We start from the raw sequence: 20,984 nt of genomic DNA, 5'->3' as shown, positions 1-20,984 counted from the left end.
GGATCCCAGGTACGGACCTGCAAACTGCTCATCAAGTCATGCTGTAGCAGCATCCCACGTACAAAGTAGAGGAAGATTGGCACAGAGGTCAGATCAGGGACAATCTTCCTCACACACAAAAAAAGTTGGCAGATAGAACTGTTAAAAGAATATCCAATTCTATCAAGCAGCTACTGAATTCTGCTCAAATTCCTTTTTATAGTATAAGAAATCTATGTGAAAAATATGATTCTATCAAATATGCAGTAATTCAACAAATATTTATTTGCATGGGAATAGAAAGATATTCAGAAAGCACATTGAGGTCAAGGAAAAAGATCAGGTAAATATTTCCTAGTGCAATCATACATGTATATTTTTCAAGAGTAGGGATAAAGGACAATTTGAGATTTGCAAAAGAGATGAGGGAGATGACTGGAACTCAGCTGTGAGTTTTATTTCCTGGACTCCGTACCTCTAATAGAGAGGCAAAGGTGGCTTGAGCTGACAAGTGGATACCAAGGTCAAGTCTATTTTCATCTTCAGGGTTTGAAATTAGCACTTCTTAAAGACAACTTTAAAGCAGTGTGGAATTTTGAGAAAAGAATTATTTCCATTTGTAGACTGTATTCCATATTTTGGAAACCAAGAATAGTGGTAAAGTAATGGAAAATAATATTAATAATAAAATATATCACTTACTGTGTTTTAGCATTGTGCTATGCATTTCACATACATCAGTTCACTTAATTCTCACAAAAATTCTACAACTAACTGTACTTCTCCATATTTTACAAAGGTAAAGACTAAGATTCAGATGTGAACTAACTTTTCAGAAAGATCTTCACTGTCTTTCCACAGCATGAAATAAGTTTAAATTTGAAATAGAGATCATCTGGTACAGTGCTTTTCAAACATTCGGGGCAATGATTCACAGTCAGAAATATATCTCACATTGTGACCTATTTCACTCATGTATCTGAAAACACGTTTCACAAAGAACTATTTGCTTTTACTATGAATGATGTGTGTTGATACTTTTCTATTCTATGTTTTTCCTATTCTATTTGCTTATTTTTGTTTTTATGTTATCCTCTTAATATGTTGATTTGCTCTCAGCACCCACTGTCAGATTTTGATCACCAATTTTGACGACTTAATTATTTGATCATTCGATTATTTAACATTTTGCCATAATTTCTTTGATTCCCAAAGTAAACTAGAATTTTCCTGAAGGCAGATATTACCACGCATTCTTATATCCCCTCATTGTCGGGCCTTAATATATTTTTGTAATCTAATACAGTTTAATTTTACCCATGAAAATTCATAACCTTTGTTAAGTAGAAGAGTCCATGATATGATTCCCTGAAAGGGCAAAAGTAAGAAATAGGAGGTACAGGTCTGCTGGGGAACCCAAGCAACTTGAAAATATAGCTGTTAACATTTCATGGAGATCTATCATTCCTGTATATTTTATTCAATTCTTTCCCACGATAGGCTTGGCTTTATTATACGTTTCAAGCAAGACAAATACCTAGTGCTCTTTCTGGTTGCCTCAAAAAATGAACCTCTGACCAGACAGGTATAGTTTGAACTCAAGAAAATCAGTTATACAAACCACATACGATATTAAGAAACACAACATTTCTTCTGTAACTTTTTGGCTGTTTCAGAATGTAAATTTGTATAAGATTCATTCAGATTATTTCTACATTAAAAAAATTTATACTTTAATTTATATTTTCTCCTTGGAAAATGATACCCATATGAATTTTTTTTGTTATGTTTCCATCGACTTTCAATATGAAATAATTTGTTTGCAAAATTTTAGATAAAATGTTTTTTCTTTTATTGCTTGAAGGCACTCATATCTTATGTACAACCTCTGCATTAATCCTTGTGGGCCCTTGGTATTACTACAAATCAAAAGAGTTGAAAAGAAAATATAACATCAGGTGGAAAAATATATATTCAAAATATTCATTGTGGGTATCATGAGAATCATATGGAACTAAATGCCTACTTTTACAACTATAGATATAGTAAAATCCTTTAAACTTAGCATATGTTGCTTCAAATGAGACTCATTTTTGAACAAATGTTCCCTTAGACTTGTTATATTAAGACTAAAATTACTAGATCAGCATTAGTTGTTTTTAAACTTAGGGCCATATTTTGCTACTGATTTTATTCAAAGCTCCCACAGGCGTCAGTGGAAGATCCATGCATGGAAGAATGGCATAATATGTATCCTAGTTTTATTTATTTCATATGTATACAGCAGTATAAAATAATATATTACATTTACACTCATTTTACTTATGTATTATTATAGCATTCACAGTAACAAACACTATAGTTAAGATTTAAACTCATCTTTTGTTATAATACCCTGTTTTCACTCACAGATAACTGTCTCGAAAATGTATTTAGAGCTGAAATTCCTGCTTTCTTTCAGCTTAAGGATGTATGGATGTATTGGAAGTCTGAGTTCTATCATTCAGAAACTTTTGAGTCTCATGAAAATGTAATTTTTTTTGCATCGTTAATGCAATATTTTCACGCAACTCAAAAACGTCTGGAGTGTAAAACTTCAAACTAAGCATGTGACAAGTTTTCAAGAAATAAAAACCATTTTTCTAATTTTACAAATACTTAAAAAATAACAGTGGTTAGAAATACATGCATGCACACTAAGGATATTAGAATTGTAGTCATATTATTGCCTGCAATACTCTGGCGGCACCCACCTACCAGCATTCCCGTAGAATGCTATAATCTAAAACCTATGCCAAGTTTTAGAAGAAAAAAAATACTCTACTCAACAGTAGTTTCACAAATTAAGGTATAAGGATTTTGTTTGACCTAGCAGAGGGATGGTCCTTGAAGGGTTAACAATATATAAAATAATTTTACTACTTCGAGGCATAAAAAATATGGAATTTTGTCATTTTCTGTTTTTCCTTGTTAAAAAGGAACATAAAAAGGATGTTAAGTGCAAAGCCTTTACCACTACAAAATTAGAGTTGAAAAAGATAAAGAACCCAAGAAATTACAATATGAAAAATATAAGATTTTCAGAAAAATTATCAAGTATACCAATGTTTTAGGTTTTTTTTAGTTCCTTGGGTATTAAAAGCACACATAGAAATATAAGGGGGAGAAAAAATACCACAGGTAATGACAAGTAACAGTGCTATTATCAGTTAGTAATGTGAATAATTTTCTTTATCCTGCTTAACATTTGCAACATTCTGAGTAATTATCTTAAAGATGAACTTTACTCCAGTATGTAAGTTTTGGAAGGTAAAATGGTACAATTAATGCACAGTTATTAAAATTTATGAAGAGGACTGTGAGGATTTTTTTCCCTCCTCTTATTGAAGAAGCAGGAGGGTTTCTACATTAAGAAAGATCTGACAGCAATTTATAACACTATTAAGAAATGAGACAAGAGAAAGAGTAATTAAAATATTTAAATCTCTATATAGTACTTAATTTGCAATGTTTGATAAAGGCATTGCATTTAATATCTTCATAAAATAAAATATACATATTTCCCAAGAAAGATGACACACATAATAACACAAACATCATTATATCTGTAAAGTAATTCTGATGTGATATTTAAATACTTGATGTAAAATGATTTCACAAAATTATGTTCACAAGTTAAAACTTAGAATTTTACATGTGGATGAAATCTTTCTAAAAATTGTCATTTGACATACCTTTGAAACATTAAGACACTATTTCCACAGGAAAATATTTTGACATTTTCTTACTCTAAAACTAACCATGTTAATAAGGCGTAAATGTCATGATTATTCTTTTCTGAAATAATTTATTGATGAAATACTGTCTACTAATTTAGGTATTATTCTTCTCTGATATGTATAAAATAATGGAATGTTGGATATTAGGATGACTAGATTAAATAGAAAACCTATTCTAAAATTCCTTTGCATACCAATCTAATAAACATTTATTTGGAAACTTTTGTTATTGGTTGGTTTCATTCTTCTATTTTGTAGTCTCCCTCATTGGTAGATAACACATTAGTCAATTTACTAAAATCATAGTCTTACTCTATTGTAACTTCTGATTTATTCTGGATGCAATAGATACTTGATTAATAATCTAACCATTTAGTATTTCATGTTTAAATAATCTTATTGGAAAATGATAACATAAAATTAGATCCTTCAAATTAGATAAAAGTTTTGTTGTTTTTTGTTTTTGAAGATTGCTGATAAAATTCGAGAACTAGTATAACTATATAATTAGTATAACTGGTTACTATGATATATTTTAAAAAACTAACACACAAATATGTGTTATAAGAAGTTGGTTCAAGGGAGATTATATACAGTGATATAAAACATTAATTAAAGAAACTTTATTTAAGTCAAATGAATTACTGTGGCTATAGTATATGAAGTGAGTATGACCTTATTTTCAATGCACATAATGGGGCAGATGGATGTGTTTTCCCCATAATTTTAAAATGGTGAATGGAAGGTTTTAATTAAAGCAGAGTGATTCAACAAGAAAATCATTTTCCTGTTTAAAAAGCAATTACAACAAACAGACTTTTCTCCCATTAAATTATGTAGGAACACTTCCTTACTAAAACAGTCTATCATTCAAAATATTAAAGTAGTAATGCTGAAAGTTTGAGAAAATTTTACTGTTGCACTTAGTGAATGTATGTGCTTTTTCTTGTCATATATGGTGGGTCAGCTTCATGTATTTTAAAGGGTCCCCAAAAGACTGGAACATTACGCACATTATTGTGATATACAAATAGACTGAGACTGTGATATTGATGTCTAATTTGAAAACAGTAAGTGATATCAAGATATCACTCAAATATACACATCAAAAACCTATGAATGTATGTAAGCATTTTAATGTTAAATCTAGGGAAAATATTCCCATTTAAGTGATGTAAAATTAGGCCAAAAACATTTATGTGTTAAGCTTTAATCTGTTCTTTAATCAGAGAACAAAGTTCAAACTATCATTGGACATAAGATCAGTAAAAAATTAAGGGAAATATTTTAAAATCGATCTGTAATTTGGATTAAGCAAACGTTTAGACGTAACGTTGAGGCTTTTTTACAGGGGAGTTGTGACAATTCCGTTTTTTGCTTAAAAGATGATCTCACATTTTCTGATTTTTCCCTCTCTTAATTGTTTCAAGAAGCAATAAACACCAGTAGGAAAAAAACGGAAAATATGTAAATTAAAGGAAAATGCATCTCATTGAATTTAATAATTAACCTTATTGGCATAAATTAAAAGGCAAGCTTCACCTTCCAAGGCTGACTCATGAAGAATTTTCTCATTGATAAACACTGACTACATTTAAACTATAAAATTTTCACACATAATGTAATACCGAAACAGGAATGTACCATGTTTCTATCTTCAAATTTATTTGATTTGTGTTAAATTTAGAGATCCGTTATATCTTATAGTTATTGTTTACCAGTTCAGATATTTGTATATCTCTATATATTCATATAGAGTTATAAATAGATTTTATATGCATGTGTTATTAGAAGTCACAAAACTATGCAAACGATGTAAAATAAAATTCTGTGTGAGTTATATGATTGAAGACTTCTTAAAATAGTAATCTTCCATTACATATTTTACACCACGAAATGTACAGACACCCAGTGTTTGCTTTTTTCTAACAACAAATACAGGTGAATTCATAGATTCTTTATAAAAGCTTTAAATGATTCTAAATTCAAAGCCATAGAAATAGAATCGAAATAATGTAGATTGTTAGATATCTTCATAGTACATGTTCAGTGCTCCTCTGATAACATCGACAGCTAGATCTTTGGCATTGAAAATTCAGTATGAGTTATTGACAAAATTTTGTAGCTTTTGTAGCTTCATTTTCTTTTAAACAAGGAAAAACAGGGTTGAATGAGATATGCAAACTGGAAGGAAACTATTAATGATTATTTTCTCCTTAGTTTATCTTTGGGACCCTGAATTACCTTTTACTTTATTGTATGATGTGGACTGTATGAATCCATTTAAAAACCAACTGAGTTGTACCACATTTTAGGAAAATTATATAATATAATATATATATTTTATATTTATTTAGAAGCTTTGAAATAGTACAGTAAACACTTTGCCACACGGTGTATAAACTACAGAATGTCTTTGATATTTTGTGGGTCTTCAGAATACAACATTTTTATAACCCACGGGTGAAAAGAACATAATCACAATCTCTCTTGTAAAGTCGGAATAGTTTGGGGAACACTTGATCACACAAAAATAATATAAAACAGTCAAGTTTAAAACAGTGATATTGCATTTATAATGCACAAATTTCCTTTATCTTATGACTGGCTTCTCGTGGTGAATATAAACATCTAGAGGGCTCAGTGACATTTGGAGAGAGAAAGATATATAGTGCTGTAAACAGGCACACACTGATCGGAGAGGCAAAATCAGTTGCCTAAAGTTTCTACAGTTCTGCACATTTCAACTCATTTCTCAGGCCTGCTGAGAGCAATTAGGTCCTATAATTGGCCATGATGACTCCGCCAGCAATCTAACACTCAGTTACACACAACTAACTGGATGGCCAAGATAATGAAGTTGAAAAGTTGATGCTTTTGTTGGTCGACTTTGTGCAAATCATGCTGCTTCAGGTAAATCCTGTAGAATTGACTAGCATATCCTTTTCCGTGCTGTGAAAAAGAAAAAAAAATACTCTAAGAAAAAGAGCCTGACTTTTGGTGTTTAGAATCGCACATTAATGTAAAAGAAGCAAATACAATGGAAACAAGTTGTATCCCCATTCCAGACCTATCTAGTGTCAAAATATTTCAGCATGACCTTGGTTTCAATAGACGTTCTGTTGTTTGGCTTTCTGAAAATGACAATTTTGACATTTGTACAAATCTGTCTCAAATCGGAAATGTATACTTTATATACCAACCACGAATTATGTGGAAACTAACTTTTTAAATTATCAACAAAAAAATCTCTACTTTGTAATTTACACAAGATCAGAGGATAGAAAACATACGTGGCCTTCACATTTTTAGAAAGGTCTTTAGAATATCAATGAAAACATTATATATTTAATTTAATAAACTCTAAATTACATATATTAAATCTGGTACAGAAAACTGTACCAGGAAGTGTTTACATAGTTAAAAACTTAAAGGATGATTCATATCTTTTAGGTTTATCTCATTTCTTAAATTGTATAAAAACCAGATCTTTTTATGGCCTACAAATTGTTTTTTTTAAGTAAATGTATCCCTCCAAAGGAATCGGCTTTCTCATAAAGAGAGTAAAGGCTAAGGGGAGAAAAAGGTCTTATTGAATTTGTTCCAGTCTTATAAAATGTATTGAATTATGAAGCAGAATGCTCAGATTTAATAATTGAGATTTTATGATTCTAAGTATTTTATTTATTTATAGTGATACAGGATATTTCTTTGCACCCATCCATAATCTTTGTATTATTTGACCATGAGCACAAAGAGAACAGAAACTGCAGCCCCTAAATCAGTATCTGGCATATAATAAACATACAATAAAATTGTGCTGAAAATCAAGATAGTTCAATTGTGATAAAAATCACAATTGTTTGTATATGTATATCTCATTAAAAATGAAAAACTATACTGAATAGCATAACTGACTTGTTTCAGTCTGGTGAATTGTTGCTTTTTTTAAATATAAGAACATGCTGATCAGTTCATTTCCTCTCTTATGGTATTTTCACTCATTTCAAAAAGATTATCTAGTTATATATTTTTCCTAATTTATTTTCCCAGATCCTCTCATTTGTTTTTCCTCACAAACTCAGTTTCTCACTAGGCTATCAAGCATTTCTTTATTAGTTCACTTTTTAGCAGTCACACATCAATTAAAATGGTAAAAGTGAAGCATCATCATTGACAGAAATTAAAGTGAAAATGAATATATACAGGTCCTGTGTAGTAACCAGCACTGAAAGCAATCAAAACACATTTTATTTTATCATATCATATAATATCATGAATTATAAGATAAGTTAGCTACAACACGGGACTATGTGGTAGCTGTTATAACTTACCTGGTCAAAACGGCACAGAGAATATTCTATAAGCAAATAGAAACTTTGTTCTTTTAAAAGATTCAAAACCAATTTTCCTATGCCCTTGAATTCAAATTCCCTGTTTCGTGATAAACTTGAGTATAAATGATTCAAATATATTTTGTGTATACCAATGAGAATTTAAAATTCTTCAGTACATTAGAATAGTCAGCCACCATAGAAATTTGGGTTTAATAAAATGAATTGGAACAAATAATTATATCACCAAATAAGTTATTGTCCAGAATGAGCAATTGTGTGAGTCAAAGGGAACAATATTAATAATTTCACAAGACATAATCTTGTGCTTTCCTGGACAACCAGGAAATATGATCACCCTACAAATAATATTGCTTTTTTTGAAATAAGTTGGAGATGTTATTTACAGGTTTAAGTTTTTTTCTTTAAATAGTATAAATCAGAAAATACTGATTTATAGGAAACATTATTCTAGTAGTTCAAGGACAAAACAAACTCAGGAGTGACCTATACTCAACTTACAAGCTAATTCATTATGTGAAAAAAATGAAAAGCTACATCTTTGTATAAATGCAGAAATTAGTCAAGCTAACACGTTTAAATCAGTAAAATATTTCTAATTAGGTTAAAAGGTTACTTATGGAAAAAGCTATTAGCATGGGTATTCTGCGTTCATCTGATTTAGTCAAAATACAAAAAGAACTTGTGTTATTAAAATGGTTCATGGTTATAAGAACACAGATATTTAGCACAATATACTCAATATCTTCAATATAAACATAAGGTTAAAAGGCATATTTTAATTACTGGGTTACATGTGTGTTGCTTTTACTTAAAGTGCTCTTATTCCAGTAGTTGTCTGGAAAATACAACTGCCTTTTGTTAAATTTACCTCCTCCTACTTATTTGCTAATTCAAGATTTCAAATCTGAATAGGACAAGTATAAGAGATGAGGTTGAAGGTCAACTAAATGAGAATGGGGAGGGAAGACGTCCTCCATTTCAGAAGCTAATTTCCCAAATGTAAAGTACTGCAAGACAAACAAAAAAATGAAATATTATATTACTAAGGTTTTAGTTCACATACATTTTTTTCCAAGGCTTTTAGGAAGCGAGTTTGACTACTGAATAATCATTATTCTTTGGGGGCTGTATGGGTTAATGTTGGACAAGTAGCACACAAATATTATTTTAAAAAAATCAATCTTATTACATTTTAGAGTCAGTGCCAAGGACAGTTCTTGTTCAGTATTAACTATTATGGCTAGGCATTTGCTGAAGCATTTCAGGCTAGAAGAATGGGTCAAATTCATCGGATCTCTATGCTCTCTGATATATTCTATATATGTTTTGGAATTATCAAAGCATGCTTCAAGAGTTTCTGCTTTTTCTTTTCATTTCACAAAAGCATTTCTTTCCCTCACTATTCATCAATATACGTAGTAGGAAATGGGTCACTTGAAATGGATGAAAGATTTTGTTTTGTATCTAATCAAATGTAATAGGAAAAGGACTGTTAGTATTCCTTTTAACCTCTATTTTTTCATTCACTGCATTTATTCTTCATAGTGAGTCACAGAAATGTTACGTTTAAGACATTGTCTTACTGTCTGAACTGCAGATGAAAAATCATTCTTAATGGAAAAGAGATATTCAAATATCTATCTTCTTATAATCTAGTATATATATGTATATGTATGCATATATTTAACATATATATGTATGTATATATTTAGCATATTTATAATTTTTAGTGAAAGTTTCGTGATGCATACTTTTCATTGTGTTGTGGAATCTTGTTATTGCCTTTGATAATTTGTAAAGTATGATTTTAAACTTGGGACATTTAAAAATTCTGATTAATGACTTAAGAAGAATGACTGCAAACATGTGTTTGGCAAAAATAACTACAAAAATATCAGTACTGATCTCTTATTTACACCATGTATAATAGTATAATAATAGCCTGGAGAAAAACAATTTTGTATAATATACTAAAATGACAATTTAATAATTTGAATACTCACATTCTTATACTTGCATAGCAGAAAGCAAAACATCCTTTATACTTTATGAGAGTATCAACCACAGAAGCTAAAGCAATAAATCAAGCTTGTGAGGTGATCTAATCTACTTCTGCGACTGCAAGAGAGAACAGCCTTCAAACATCCCTGATGACTGAGACGCCAATGCAGTGAAAAACTTCCAGAGGCTGAGATCAGTAACCTACTCCGGAGCGCATTCCGATGTTTAATGAGCTCACAGTCAGGGCGCTTCTCTATATATCAAGAGGATCTAGCACACAAGAGTTTAAGCCCATTACCCCTTGTAGAAGTCAGAGGCACCTGTTCTCTGTTCCTCGTGTAAAAGCATGTTATAAACGGAAAGATCGTTTAAAAGCAAGCCTCCATTAGAGATCTGTCTAGTTGAATAATCAGTTCTTTTAACTTTCCTCTGTCTTATTCTTGAACCATTTTTGAGGATTCTCTTTGAAAATCTCTCTAAAGAATTTTCTTTTTCTGTTTAACCCCAAAGTCCAGAAATGAGCACAGCAGTGTTAACTATTAAAGGTTGGTCACTGCTTGACTTGTCTTTTATCTTCTCACTTGAACATGCTTATATTTGCTTTTATTTATTTATTTTGTGCTGAGAAAGATTTGCCCTGAGCTGATATCTGTTGCCAATCTTCCTCTATTTTGCATGTGAGCCGCCATCACAGCAAGTCAATGATAGACAACTGCTGTAGATCCACACCAGGGAACTGAATCCAGGCCGCCAAAGTGGAGTGCGCTGAACCCAACCCCTAGGCCACTGGGGCTGGCCTGCTTTCATTTTTAAAAATATAGCTGTACATTGTTCACATTGTAATTGATTTCCTCCTCACAAAAAATTACAAAAAAGATTCTAAATTAAAAAACATATATATATATAAAGTGAAAAACTGATTACCTCCTATATGTTATTATAAATTATATAAAGACTGAAAGCCTTCTGTTAGTATAATAGATATTGTTTTTCTGTCCAATAATAATAGCTTAGTGCAGCATAAACTTGAGTTCCTATATTTATTTCACAATATTCACACCATCCTCATGCTAAATATCCTTTTATCTTTCATCAAACAGGATGCCTTTTTATTCTAGCTTGACAGAGACAAGGAATTACAGAATATATCTAGAAAACAAGAGTTCATTTAGAGGAGGTGGTTCCCATATATAAACTTGATTAATCTTTTAGAAAGGAAACTCTGTGAAATAAATGACTCAAACAATCCTTCAGACCATTCATGTAAGAAATATGTTAAAGCCACGTGTTTGTTTTTAGTTTAGTCTATACGTGTATGCAATGCTTACAACATAATTTGCAGTTAATAAATGTTTATTAAATTTAAAGTTAAATCTATGGGTTTTTAAAGAGATAAACCAGCGAGTGTAGTTTTGTGGAATAGAAATGTGCATCAGTGATTGAGGAAAATGGATCATTTCTAAGTGAGGAGAGAAGCGTGTTGAGCATAACATTCTCTCCATAGAAATTCTAGCTCTAGCAACTCTGTCACCCTTAAATTGTCACCCTGTCGCCTAAGAATCTAATGCTACCAATACTGCTATATTTTTCCTGTGATAGAGACTATACTGATTTTAGGCTGTGGATTAAAAATGAATTGGGCCTCATTTTCTCATTAAGAATGGTGTGTACAAAGAAGGAATTTACTGGATAAGCTGGAAGGTACCCTAGAGATCAAGTAGAGTTGATGTACTGTGCAAAGCCCTGAATTTACTAACAGTGAAAATTTCAGAATTTAGTACTGCTCAGTGTTTATTTTTAAACTAAATTTTATTATTAAGTAAAAGACTTAGCCGTGAAAACACGGGCTTCTACTTGTCCACAAGTACAGTCCACAAGTGTGACAGTACACCAATATACTCACGTAGCTTTATATGAGAAAGTAAGTCTCCTGAAACATCGTGGGTTCCTTCTAGATAGAGGATCCATAGGCTTTTAGAAATTTCTATATACCTGCGCATGCTTGTGTGTATGTGTAATTTAGAACCACCATCTACAAAGGCGACAGTACATTTACAACTGGTCCCCAGGAAATATCTATTTTGTGGGTTAGTGTAATCATGCCAAATACCACTAACATTTATAACAGGGTAGATGTAATTATAGTAATGCAATTTTGTTCAGTTTAAACATCTTTATCACTAATTAATTGTATTAATTAATAGTGCTTTGAACTCAATGACAAAAACCACTGATAGTGTATCATTAGATCCCTTCATCAGAGAATATACTTGGATTATTACCATCTTCTGAATTGATTTCAGCAAGATATCTAAAAACACACAGTAATCATGTATAACTTTTCTATCTAGACACAAGAATTTTCAGTATTTTTAAATATCTTTTTTTAAACACCAGAAACACTAAAATTTTAAATTAAAATACTTGTAAAAAAAACCCTACTATGACAATGTGCTTACATAGAATTTTATATATTAGGGGGATTATTCCAAATTTATCTAGAAATGTCGACAATTACGCCTTGGAAGCTTAACAAATTTGGCCATTATACTAAGCTCCCTCTGGTAAACAAACCTCCTTGCTTCATTGGTGTCTTAAAATCAAGTTTGGAGACTGAATTATTTTTCAAATGCTCTGACTTTACATTGGCATATATTTAGGGAATGGAATCCTAACATATATTGCTTTCCATGTTTATAAGAGTAAAATTTTTTCTGGAATTCTTTATACTAATCCACTAAAATATAGAAACTGTGATTTGTTCCAGAACTATTTGAAAATCACATTCTGTACACTGGCAATAAAGAAGTACTCTTGAAATTTCTTTTGAAGACAATCCACTCAGTTATATCTTACTTTAATAATGATAAAGGATACTTTAATTTGATAGACAAATACTCTTATTTCGTGTGTCTGAAACTTTAACAAGATATCCATATGTTCCTTTAAAGAATAAATGATTCTCTTTTGTTTTCTTTGAGAATTATGAAGCTGATAATATTTACTGACATTTAGATACTCATATTTCAAGTAGTTTCCTTCAAAACAACATTATAAGGAGATTAAATTAGTTACTTCCCTGTAAGGTTGAAATTAGCATTAATTTTCAAAGCAGAAGGTGGAAAATGCTTGGATGGAATTGGTTATTCCTATAAGTATAGGGTTGTTATGCGTGTATGGACCTATTTGCAACAAACAATATCATTGCATTACAATATTGGACCAACTACCAGCGATGTACACAACTTCACCATTTATATGAAAACCAAGCATAAATTCCAGCAACAAAAGATGAGAAAAACTTAAGAATGAATACATAAGAACTTCATTTGACAAATATATAGCCACATATCTAATTCATTAACCACTAACAGCCTACTTAAACAGGGATAAGATTTCAAAATAATTTAATTAAAGCCTTCGATATTTAAGCCATGAATATAAGTGGAAAATTTGCTGGGTTTGTAAATAAAATACTTATAACATAATTTATACAAGTTTATGTTCAAAAAAAGACACACACAACACATGCGACTTAGAAACTGTGTGTGAAAGTAAGGCTGTTTATTTAAGCTACTTGATCTGATTTCCCCTCACACAACTCCGTTGCTTCTATGTCAAATCACACAGCACATGAAAAACAAGAATTGCAGGCTTAGAGGGGAGTTAAAATGCTAACATATTGAAAACTGGAAGCTGACCACTGTTTTTCTGTTTCCAGAAAAACACCCCCAGACTAAAGCAGGTTAGGAACACCAAGGCCGTAGCATTCAATAATCCCTTGAGCAGGGCTGCCAGATAATATACCTGGGGCCCAGTTACATTTGAATTTCGGATCAACGATGGATAATTTGTTAGTATACATACGCCCCATGCAATATTTGAGTGTGAACTATTTTGTTTGTTAAACTCGGCAACCCTGTCCTCAAGGCATCTGCTTCATGATACCGCAGATGCCACTAGTTACCACCAAGGCCAATGTTACACTGGGTTTTCTAGGAAAATTTTGCACCACATTTTCTAATTATTTCGTAACTCTGTAGTTCATGTGACAAATTTTACACATATTTCCATCTGAAATGATTTAAAATTAAGATGTCAGAATTCACAAGGAGATAAATAAATAAAATTCAGTTATCTAAAACATAAATTCATATGTACTAAAATATAAATTCATATTTACTTTAGACTTTGGGTTTGATTAGGGTTCATCTTAATTACTGCAAATATTTAATCACATAGTAAAGTAAGTAAAAATAAAAGTATATTGTACATTACTGTTTATGAGAAGTATCACAATAAATCCCCAAAATTTCTAATATTAAATAACCTTTGTTTGGGCCAGTAAAAGATGCTGGTTAAACAGTATTGGCAATGTATATTTATATGTAAAATATCTATATCATTATTAAAATATAACAAATGTACAAACCTATCTACATACTTCATAAGCTCTTGCAAAAAAAAATCAAAATTTTGTATCATTATTAAGAAAAGCATCGGTGATACACAGTAGTTGCCACAATGCCATAAAAAGACACACAATATCTAAGAAAAAAATCTGAAAATAACTTATTCAATAATGATGATGAGTAAAAATACCACAGAATTAAACACTGTTACACGAAAACCCCAGAACCGTAAAGGAAAGTCAGATAAATTGCCTCTAGTGTATTATCGTGTATCATTAACAACCTCCTGCCCCTAATCATATATCTACAATGGATCCTCCTTTATGTTCAGGTTTAAGATTATCTTATATTTACTTAATGTTTACGTATGTGTTTGTAAATTATATGTGACAGACAAATGAAAAGAAATAGATTAGTAAAATTAGCAGTTGGTGATGATGAAACATGAGGTGTAAGGAGAAAACAAAAGAGAAAGTGGTCAATCAGAAAAGAGAATAAAAGAACTAGTATAGTTAAGGCTAGAATAAAAAGGACGTGAAAAGCACAAAAGGTTGAAAGATGACGAAATCCTGGGGAGAACATGTTAGGAGCGGAAATGGAAAGATTTTGTGGAGTTATTTGTTTTGGCATTCAGTATATCAATTTACATAAGTCGAGAAGATACCTAGATAACCAAAAACGAAAATGCATGTGCTTCCTTGGTTTCAGGATGTTTCATTTACTGATTCATTGATGTTGTCTTTAAGCATTTATGGGTGTTTACTTTGCTCCAGACAAAGTTCTGGGTCTTGAGACTCTAAAATGAATACACATGGATTCTTCTAAAAGATTTAAGAGTCCAATAGGCAAACAATTGTTTTACAAGATGTTTTAAAAAGAGTAATCATGTATAAAAATCTATAAGAAGTTACAAGAAGAATGTCTATATCTCTTTGTCTGGGAAAGCTTCTCACTAAATGTAAAATGAGTTGAATCGATTGACGAGTAAGAGAAGGCCAAGCAGATGTGGTGAGGAGTGGTTCTGTAGATGAGGGAGCATTCCAGAGGGAAAATGGAATATGTCAAAGTACAAGGACCTGGGAAAACTGGTGGATCAAGAAACTGACAAGCACTGAATGACACAAAGAAAAAAATGTAGGCAGGGTTTAAATACAAAAAATTTTTATAGCTGGTAAAAATGTGAACGTAGGGATTGGTTCTGTGGCCAAATGGTTAAAGTTACACACGTTCTGCTTCAGAGGCCCAGGGTTTGCCCGTTCGGATCCCAGATGCAGACCTGCTCCACTCATCAGCCATGCTGCGGCAGCATCCCATACACAAAGTAGAGGAAGATTGGCACAGATGTTAGCTTAGGGCTAATCTTCCTCACAAAAAATGTGAACTTTCTTGTGACTGCAACAGAGAGCTTCTCAAAATTTTTAAAAAATTTAAAAAATATGGAAGTCAAATGTCTATAAATATAAATAAATAATTATTTGACAGTAGAAGCCAGTTGGAAAAGTAGAGACATCTTCATTAAATTTGGTGAGCTAGCCAGAAAAGACTGTGATGGGGGAACACAGAAGAAAGGAGCCACGTGTCTCCTCACAGAGCCCAGTTGAGGTTCCAGGGTTTATACTTTACATATCTGGAAAGAGTTTGCATTCCATCACCCTAAATCATCCAAATGTCACAAAACGTTTTGAGGTCAAAATGACTGCCTGGGTGCTTTGTGGCTGATAAGTCAATTCTAAGGGTAATTGTGAAAGAAAAAACGTGGTGGAATGAGCTGCTCGAAGAAGTGATGCTATCCCACCATCTCAAGTCTCAGGTAACATTAGCAGCAATAAAAGCTAGGAACCTATAAAAAAGCAGGGGACATTTTTTCCACAAATTTTAACAAGGAAAAAAATAAGACAGATAATGATTACAGACTAATAGTAAATTCACTTTATAACTGAGACTGAATTTTTTTTAATAAAATATTGCTTCTAGATTTTTTCTATCATAGAGAGACTCACAAGTATATTTCACCCTAGGACCATCTGGTCTGCAATTCACAGAAGGAGTAAAGACACAGGGATGATTTTAATTACGGCGTTTAAAATAACGTATTTTAAGTGATTAAAGGTCGCATACGTTTGATCAAATCTTTCCTATCCAAAAGTAACCCCTGCTATATCTCAATCTTCTAGTATTTTCAGTTATCATCTTTCCTGGGATCTACTTTTCACTTCCAAAAATTAAATTTAAAAAATGGAACTACACTTGTTTTTTACACTGTCTCACAATTAATTTGAATAATTCAATTATTAATTGTGAGAGTGTAAAAAATCCTGCATTTTTGATATACACATCAGACATAACTTTTCATCTAACTATTTCCTTTTTACCGAAACAGACTTTGAGGGTGTTCCTAATTGGTTATCAATTTTCTAATCAAAATCGACTCCCTCCAGCTCATGAGGTTTATTATTATTAACAGTAGTGCTAGCAGTATTGAGGATGCAATCTCCTCCCAATCATCCAGTCTCAAGACTTGAGAACCATCCTTGATAACTACTTTCTTTACCTTTCATTGCTACTTTTAGGATTCTAATACTATAAATTTTTTTTCAAAATTTTTCTAATAGTAATCCCGTCATTTTCATTCTCCACCAGGCCCTTGTGGCCACAAAACTTGACAATCTGCTAGTAAAACAAAACCAAAAACCCCACGCCGGACAAAAACTCCTTACTGACTTCTTTCTGAATAGTGTCCGGTTTCTTAAGCCTGAGATTCAAGTAGGGAACTGGTTACCAACACTTACTCTAGAATCAGATGGTCTCAAATAGAAAGCCTGGCTCTCTTTCATCAGCCATGAGACCATGGGCAAGTTACTGGACATCCCTTTTTCTTAATTTTATAATCTGTAAAACGGAGACAGCAAGAATGCTTGTTTCATTTGGTTATTGTAAGATTTAAAGGGAAAAATACCTGCAAAGTTCTTAGAGTAGTGGCAGGCTCATAAATTCTTAACAATTGTTAGCTACTATCACTATTGGTATTATCATTCAAAACATGTCTTAATTGATCCAAAACATTACTTTCAAAGTTTAACTTCCACTATTTCCCCTGGATTTATCTTATAGATTTGGCAACCTAGAATATTCACTTCTTCATATTTATTTGCTAATTCTGCACTTTTGTTCATGCAATTCTGGACTCCTAGAAGGCCATTTTTCTCTGTCAGCTAAAATCATGCAGACGGTGCTCCAATATTGGCCCCAAAGCAGAGTTCTCTGAATCCTTCCTTGATTACCCTCTAACGAATCTTTCCAAAAATAGCCAAAGACATTTTATTCTAATCAACTAAACATCTCCTTCATCTGTTAATGAGAGAAGAAACTAAAAACAAGGTGGAATCATTGAAGAACAGTGCAGTCTGAGAAGAGAGAAAATGCTTAATTGCTGTTGACGTTGCAATTTCATTCACAGATATGATAAACGAAAAGCCAATTAAATCTGTTTTAAAATTTCATTTCTTCCATAGTTGGGAAACAGCAGTATTAAATAGAATAGATTTCACCATTTTATAAAAAATGAGAAATTTTTGCTTTCAAATGAGACATGCGCATACAGAGAAATAAGAGTATATGATATTGAAATGCAATTTGGGCACTGGAACCTAGTGGTTTGGACTATTGTCTATTGTTATTCAGGAAAAAGTGATGTGGAAGGCAGAAGACAGAAAACACACAGAATCATAAAGTCATGATAATGACACAGCGAGCCCAATGAATAAACCATAAAAAGAAAGTAAAGTTTGAGCAGTTTGGGGGCATTTCTCAAATGGGCTTGTGACATCATTTGCTAGTTCTGTCTGACTCTGAAAGCCAAAGGTACAAAAATATAAATATAAGGCTGACTGAGAGAATCAGGTTTATCAGATAAGAGGATTTTAGTGAAGAAAAAGGAGGCAAGAAAATCTTTGGGCTTCTGTGTACTCAAATACTGATTTATAGCAGACATAGATATCTTTGGTATATCTTATAGAAAGACCCAATTTTCCACACTGACAAACAGTTTTCGTTTATTTTGTGTGATGATATTAGGGCCTCTGTGTCTCTCACACAGGGCTATAAGAACAGTTACACTATCCTGTCTAAGGCCAGAATTCACCCTATGGGCCAGCACAATTGTCAAAATGTAGATTAAGTCAAATGGGATACGGACATTGATTTGTATCACTTTTTAAAAAATCTGGCCTAAACAAATATAAATTCTTTATTTTCCTCCAATCACCAAATATAATATGCTGCTTCCCATACTGAAACAAAAATCTATTGTTTCAAAAGAGTATTCTTTGTCAGATTATTTTTACTGCTTGTTGTACCTAATCAAGTATCTCTACTCCTTATAAACGCACAAGTTAAATAAAATCATGAGAATGTGAAATTTTAAAAGTTATAATCATGCTTTGTGACTAACATCAGAAAACAAATATAACTTAGTTTTTGCTAGGCATTATACCTTTAGTTCTATTCTATCCATTCCATTGGTTTCACAAAAGAAAGGGAAAAAAGGGATACTGTATATTTAAAAGATATGTATTATGTGAAAGAATAGAGACTGCAGATGTAAAATAGTGATATATCGCGAAAAGAACATTTGGAGTCTGATTTTTCTCTGGAAGTAAAAGAAAGCATAATTAGTTCTATTTAAGCCCGGAATTTTAATTTTCTCCATACTCAGGCTGATGTCATTGTTCCAATTTTAACTGAATATATGGTTGCCTTGAACACTTAATGAGTGCTTCCTTTGGGCCAGGCACTCACTGTTTTAACTACGTTAAATAATTTAATCTCCATAATGAGCTTTTGAGGATCTATGGCACAGATGAGGAAAATGAGTTATAGGAAGGTTAAAGAAATTACAGAGGTTACGAAGTCAGTAACTGGCTGGATCTATATACGAACCCTGGCAGATTGGTCGCGTAACCGGAGCTCTCAAGTACGCCACATCACTTCTCTGATGTGAGGATGGGTATAAAGACCCAGTCTTTATATCTATGTGGGGGAGGGCAACAGGGGTAAAAGGACACATGTGTACGGTGACAGATGGTAATTAGACTTTGGGTGGTGAACATGATTTAGTCTACGCAGAAGTCAAAATATAATGACGTACACTTGAAATTTATGTAATGTTATAAACCAAAGAAAAAAAAAAGACCCACTCTCATAATTCCACGGCAAGCTATGAGTCCAAAGGAAGTGCATGCATACTTTGAGAGTAAAGTTAGAAAATGATATCTTCTGAAATTCAAAGTTCCAATTTATCATAAACTCTAAATGGATAAAATTAGCGATGCTTAGAAAAATCTATCCCGAAAACAATAAAACTAGAGTATTTTTCAAGTGTTTACTAAAGACGCCACAATCCAACTGGGTGAGCAAGTTGTGCTTCACGTACACTGTAAAAGAAGTTGAACACTTTTCCCTGGTCCTGTAATCTGTCTGAGGTTGGTTTATTAACTTTCTTCAAAATTGTCTCAAAGGAGGGTTGTTGGTTTGCATGACGTATTGGGGGTGGGTATCAATAATTTAAAAGGCTTTTCTGTGTTTCTAGGAGGGCCCAGAGCGGGTGACATTGAGATGACCTGATCTGAATATGTTGATCTGTGCAGGAGGCAGAGTAGCCTTATACGAAATGAGGGTGCATGAGGCTCTCTGTGTGATCACTAACACTGACGTTGATCTGATGCCCTTTACGTCCTCAACCAGAGTTCTCAAAGTATTTCTATTTTTCCCCCTAGATATCACTCAGAGGTATTTCAGTTGATTCAGTTACTACATTCATGTTTTAAATTAAGATATTGATCTTATTTTCACATCAGTCGGTGAGGAGCTCATAAGCCATAATCATTTTCCTATAGAGCAGGCCTTGAGAACATTTATATAATTGAGTTCAGGAGCCAACAAACCTGAAGACCTCTGTGCCTGGAAGCTTTTAAGGGCTTTTCAGTAAGTTTTCATGAATGTGGGTCACACTGCTTTTGTCAGTAGGTTGGGAAGAATTGCCTAAAGCAGCTACTTAAAAACGTTGTTATGGTTCTAAACTGCCATGGCACTGCTTTACAATAAATAACAGTATTACAAATAATAAGACCTATTGACATCTCTCTGAAATTAGAAAGGAATGGAAATGTGAAAAACTTTGAAAGATTTTAAAAAGGACATAGATTTAAAATTAACTTCAAAGCAATGTAGTATGCCATTTGCAAACTACGTTAAATATTTTCATTTAAAAGGAAGGCAGTATTCCCCCATATTAGATATATTAGCACACTTTTATAAGCATTATGAAAACATAATTTCTACGAAGACTTCCTGCAAAGCAAGCAATTTAAGTTCTCAAGGATTGTTTCTAGATCTCAAGCTCAATTTTAATTGTGAGAGATGAAAATTACATTATTCAATGTCAAGTATTTCCTAAA

At 32.3% G+C, this 20,984-nt stretch overlaps 1 protein-coding gene across 2 annotated transcripts in view; it reads right to left on the bottom strand.

Annotated features, from left to right (window-relative positions):
• Positions 1-20,984, bottom strand: part of PCDH10 (protocadherin 10) — a 57,163-nt gene that overhangs the window by 11,200 nt on the left and 24,979 nt on the right. Inside the window, exon 5 of one of the 2 annotated variants that reach the window (XM_014847021.3) lies at positions 6,114-6,710. The exons of the other annotated variant lie outside the window; for it this stretch is intronic. Coding sequence (XP_014702507.1) covers positions 6,691-6,710 — 20 coding nt within the window. The 3' untranslated portion in view covers positions 6,114-6,690. Of the gene's footprint in view, positions 1-6,113; positions 6,711-20,984 lie in introns of those variants that run through there. 2 annotated transcript variants of the gene reach the window in all.

Source organism: Equus asinus, chromosome 3 (genome assembly GCF_041296235.1).
Source record: "Equus asinus isolate D_3611 breed Donkey chromosome 3, EquAss-T2T_v2, whole genome shotgun sequence".
Taxonomy (NCBI): Eukaryota; Metazoa; Chordata; class Mammalia; order Perissodactyla; family Equidae; genus Equus; species Equus asinus.
Note: the sequence above shows the minus strand (reverse complement) of the source record. Positions and strands in the feature narration are given on the sequence as shown.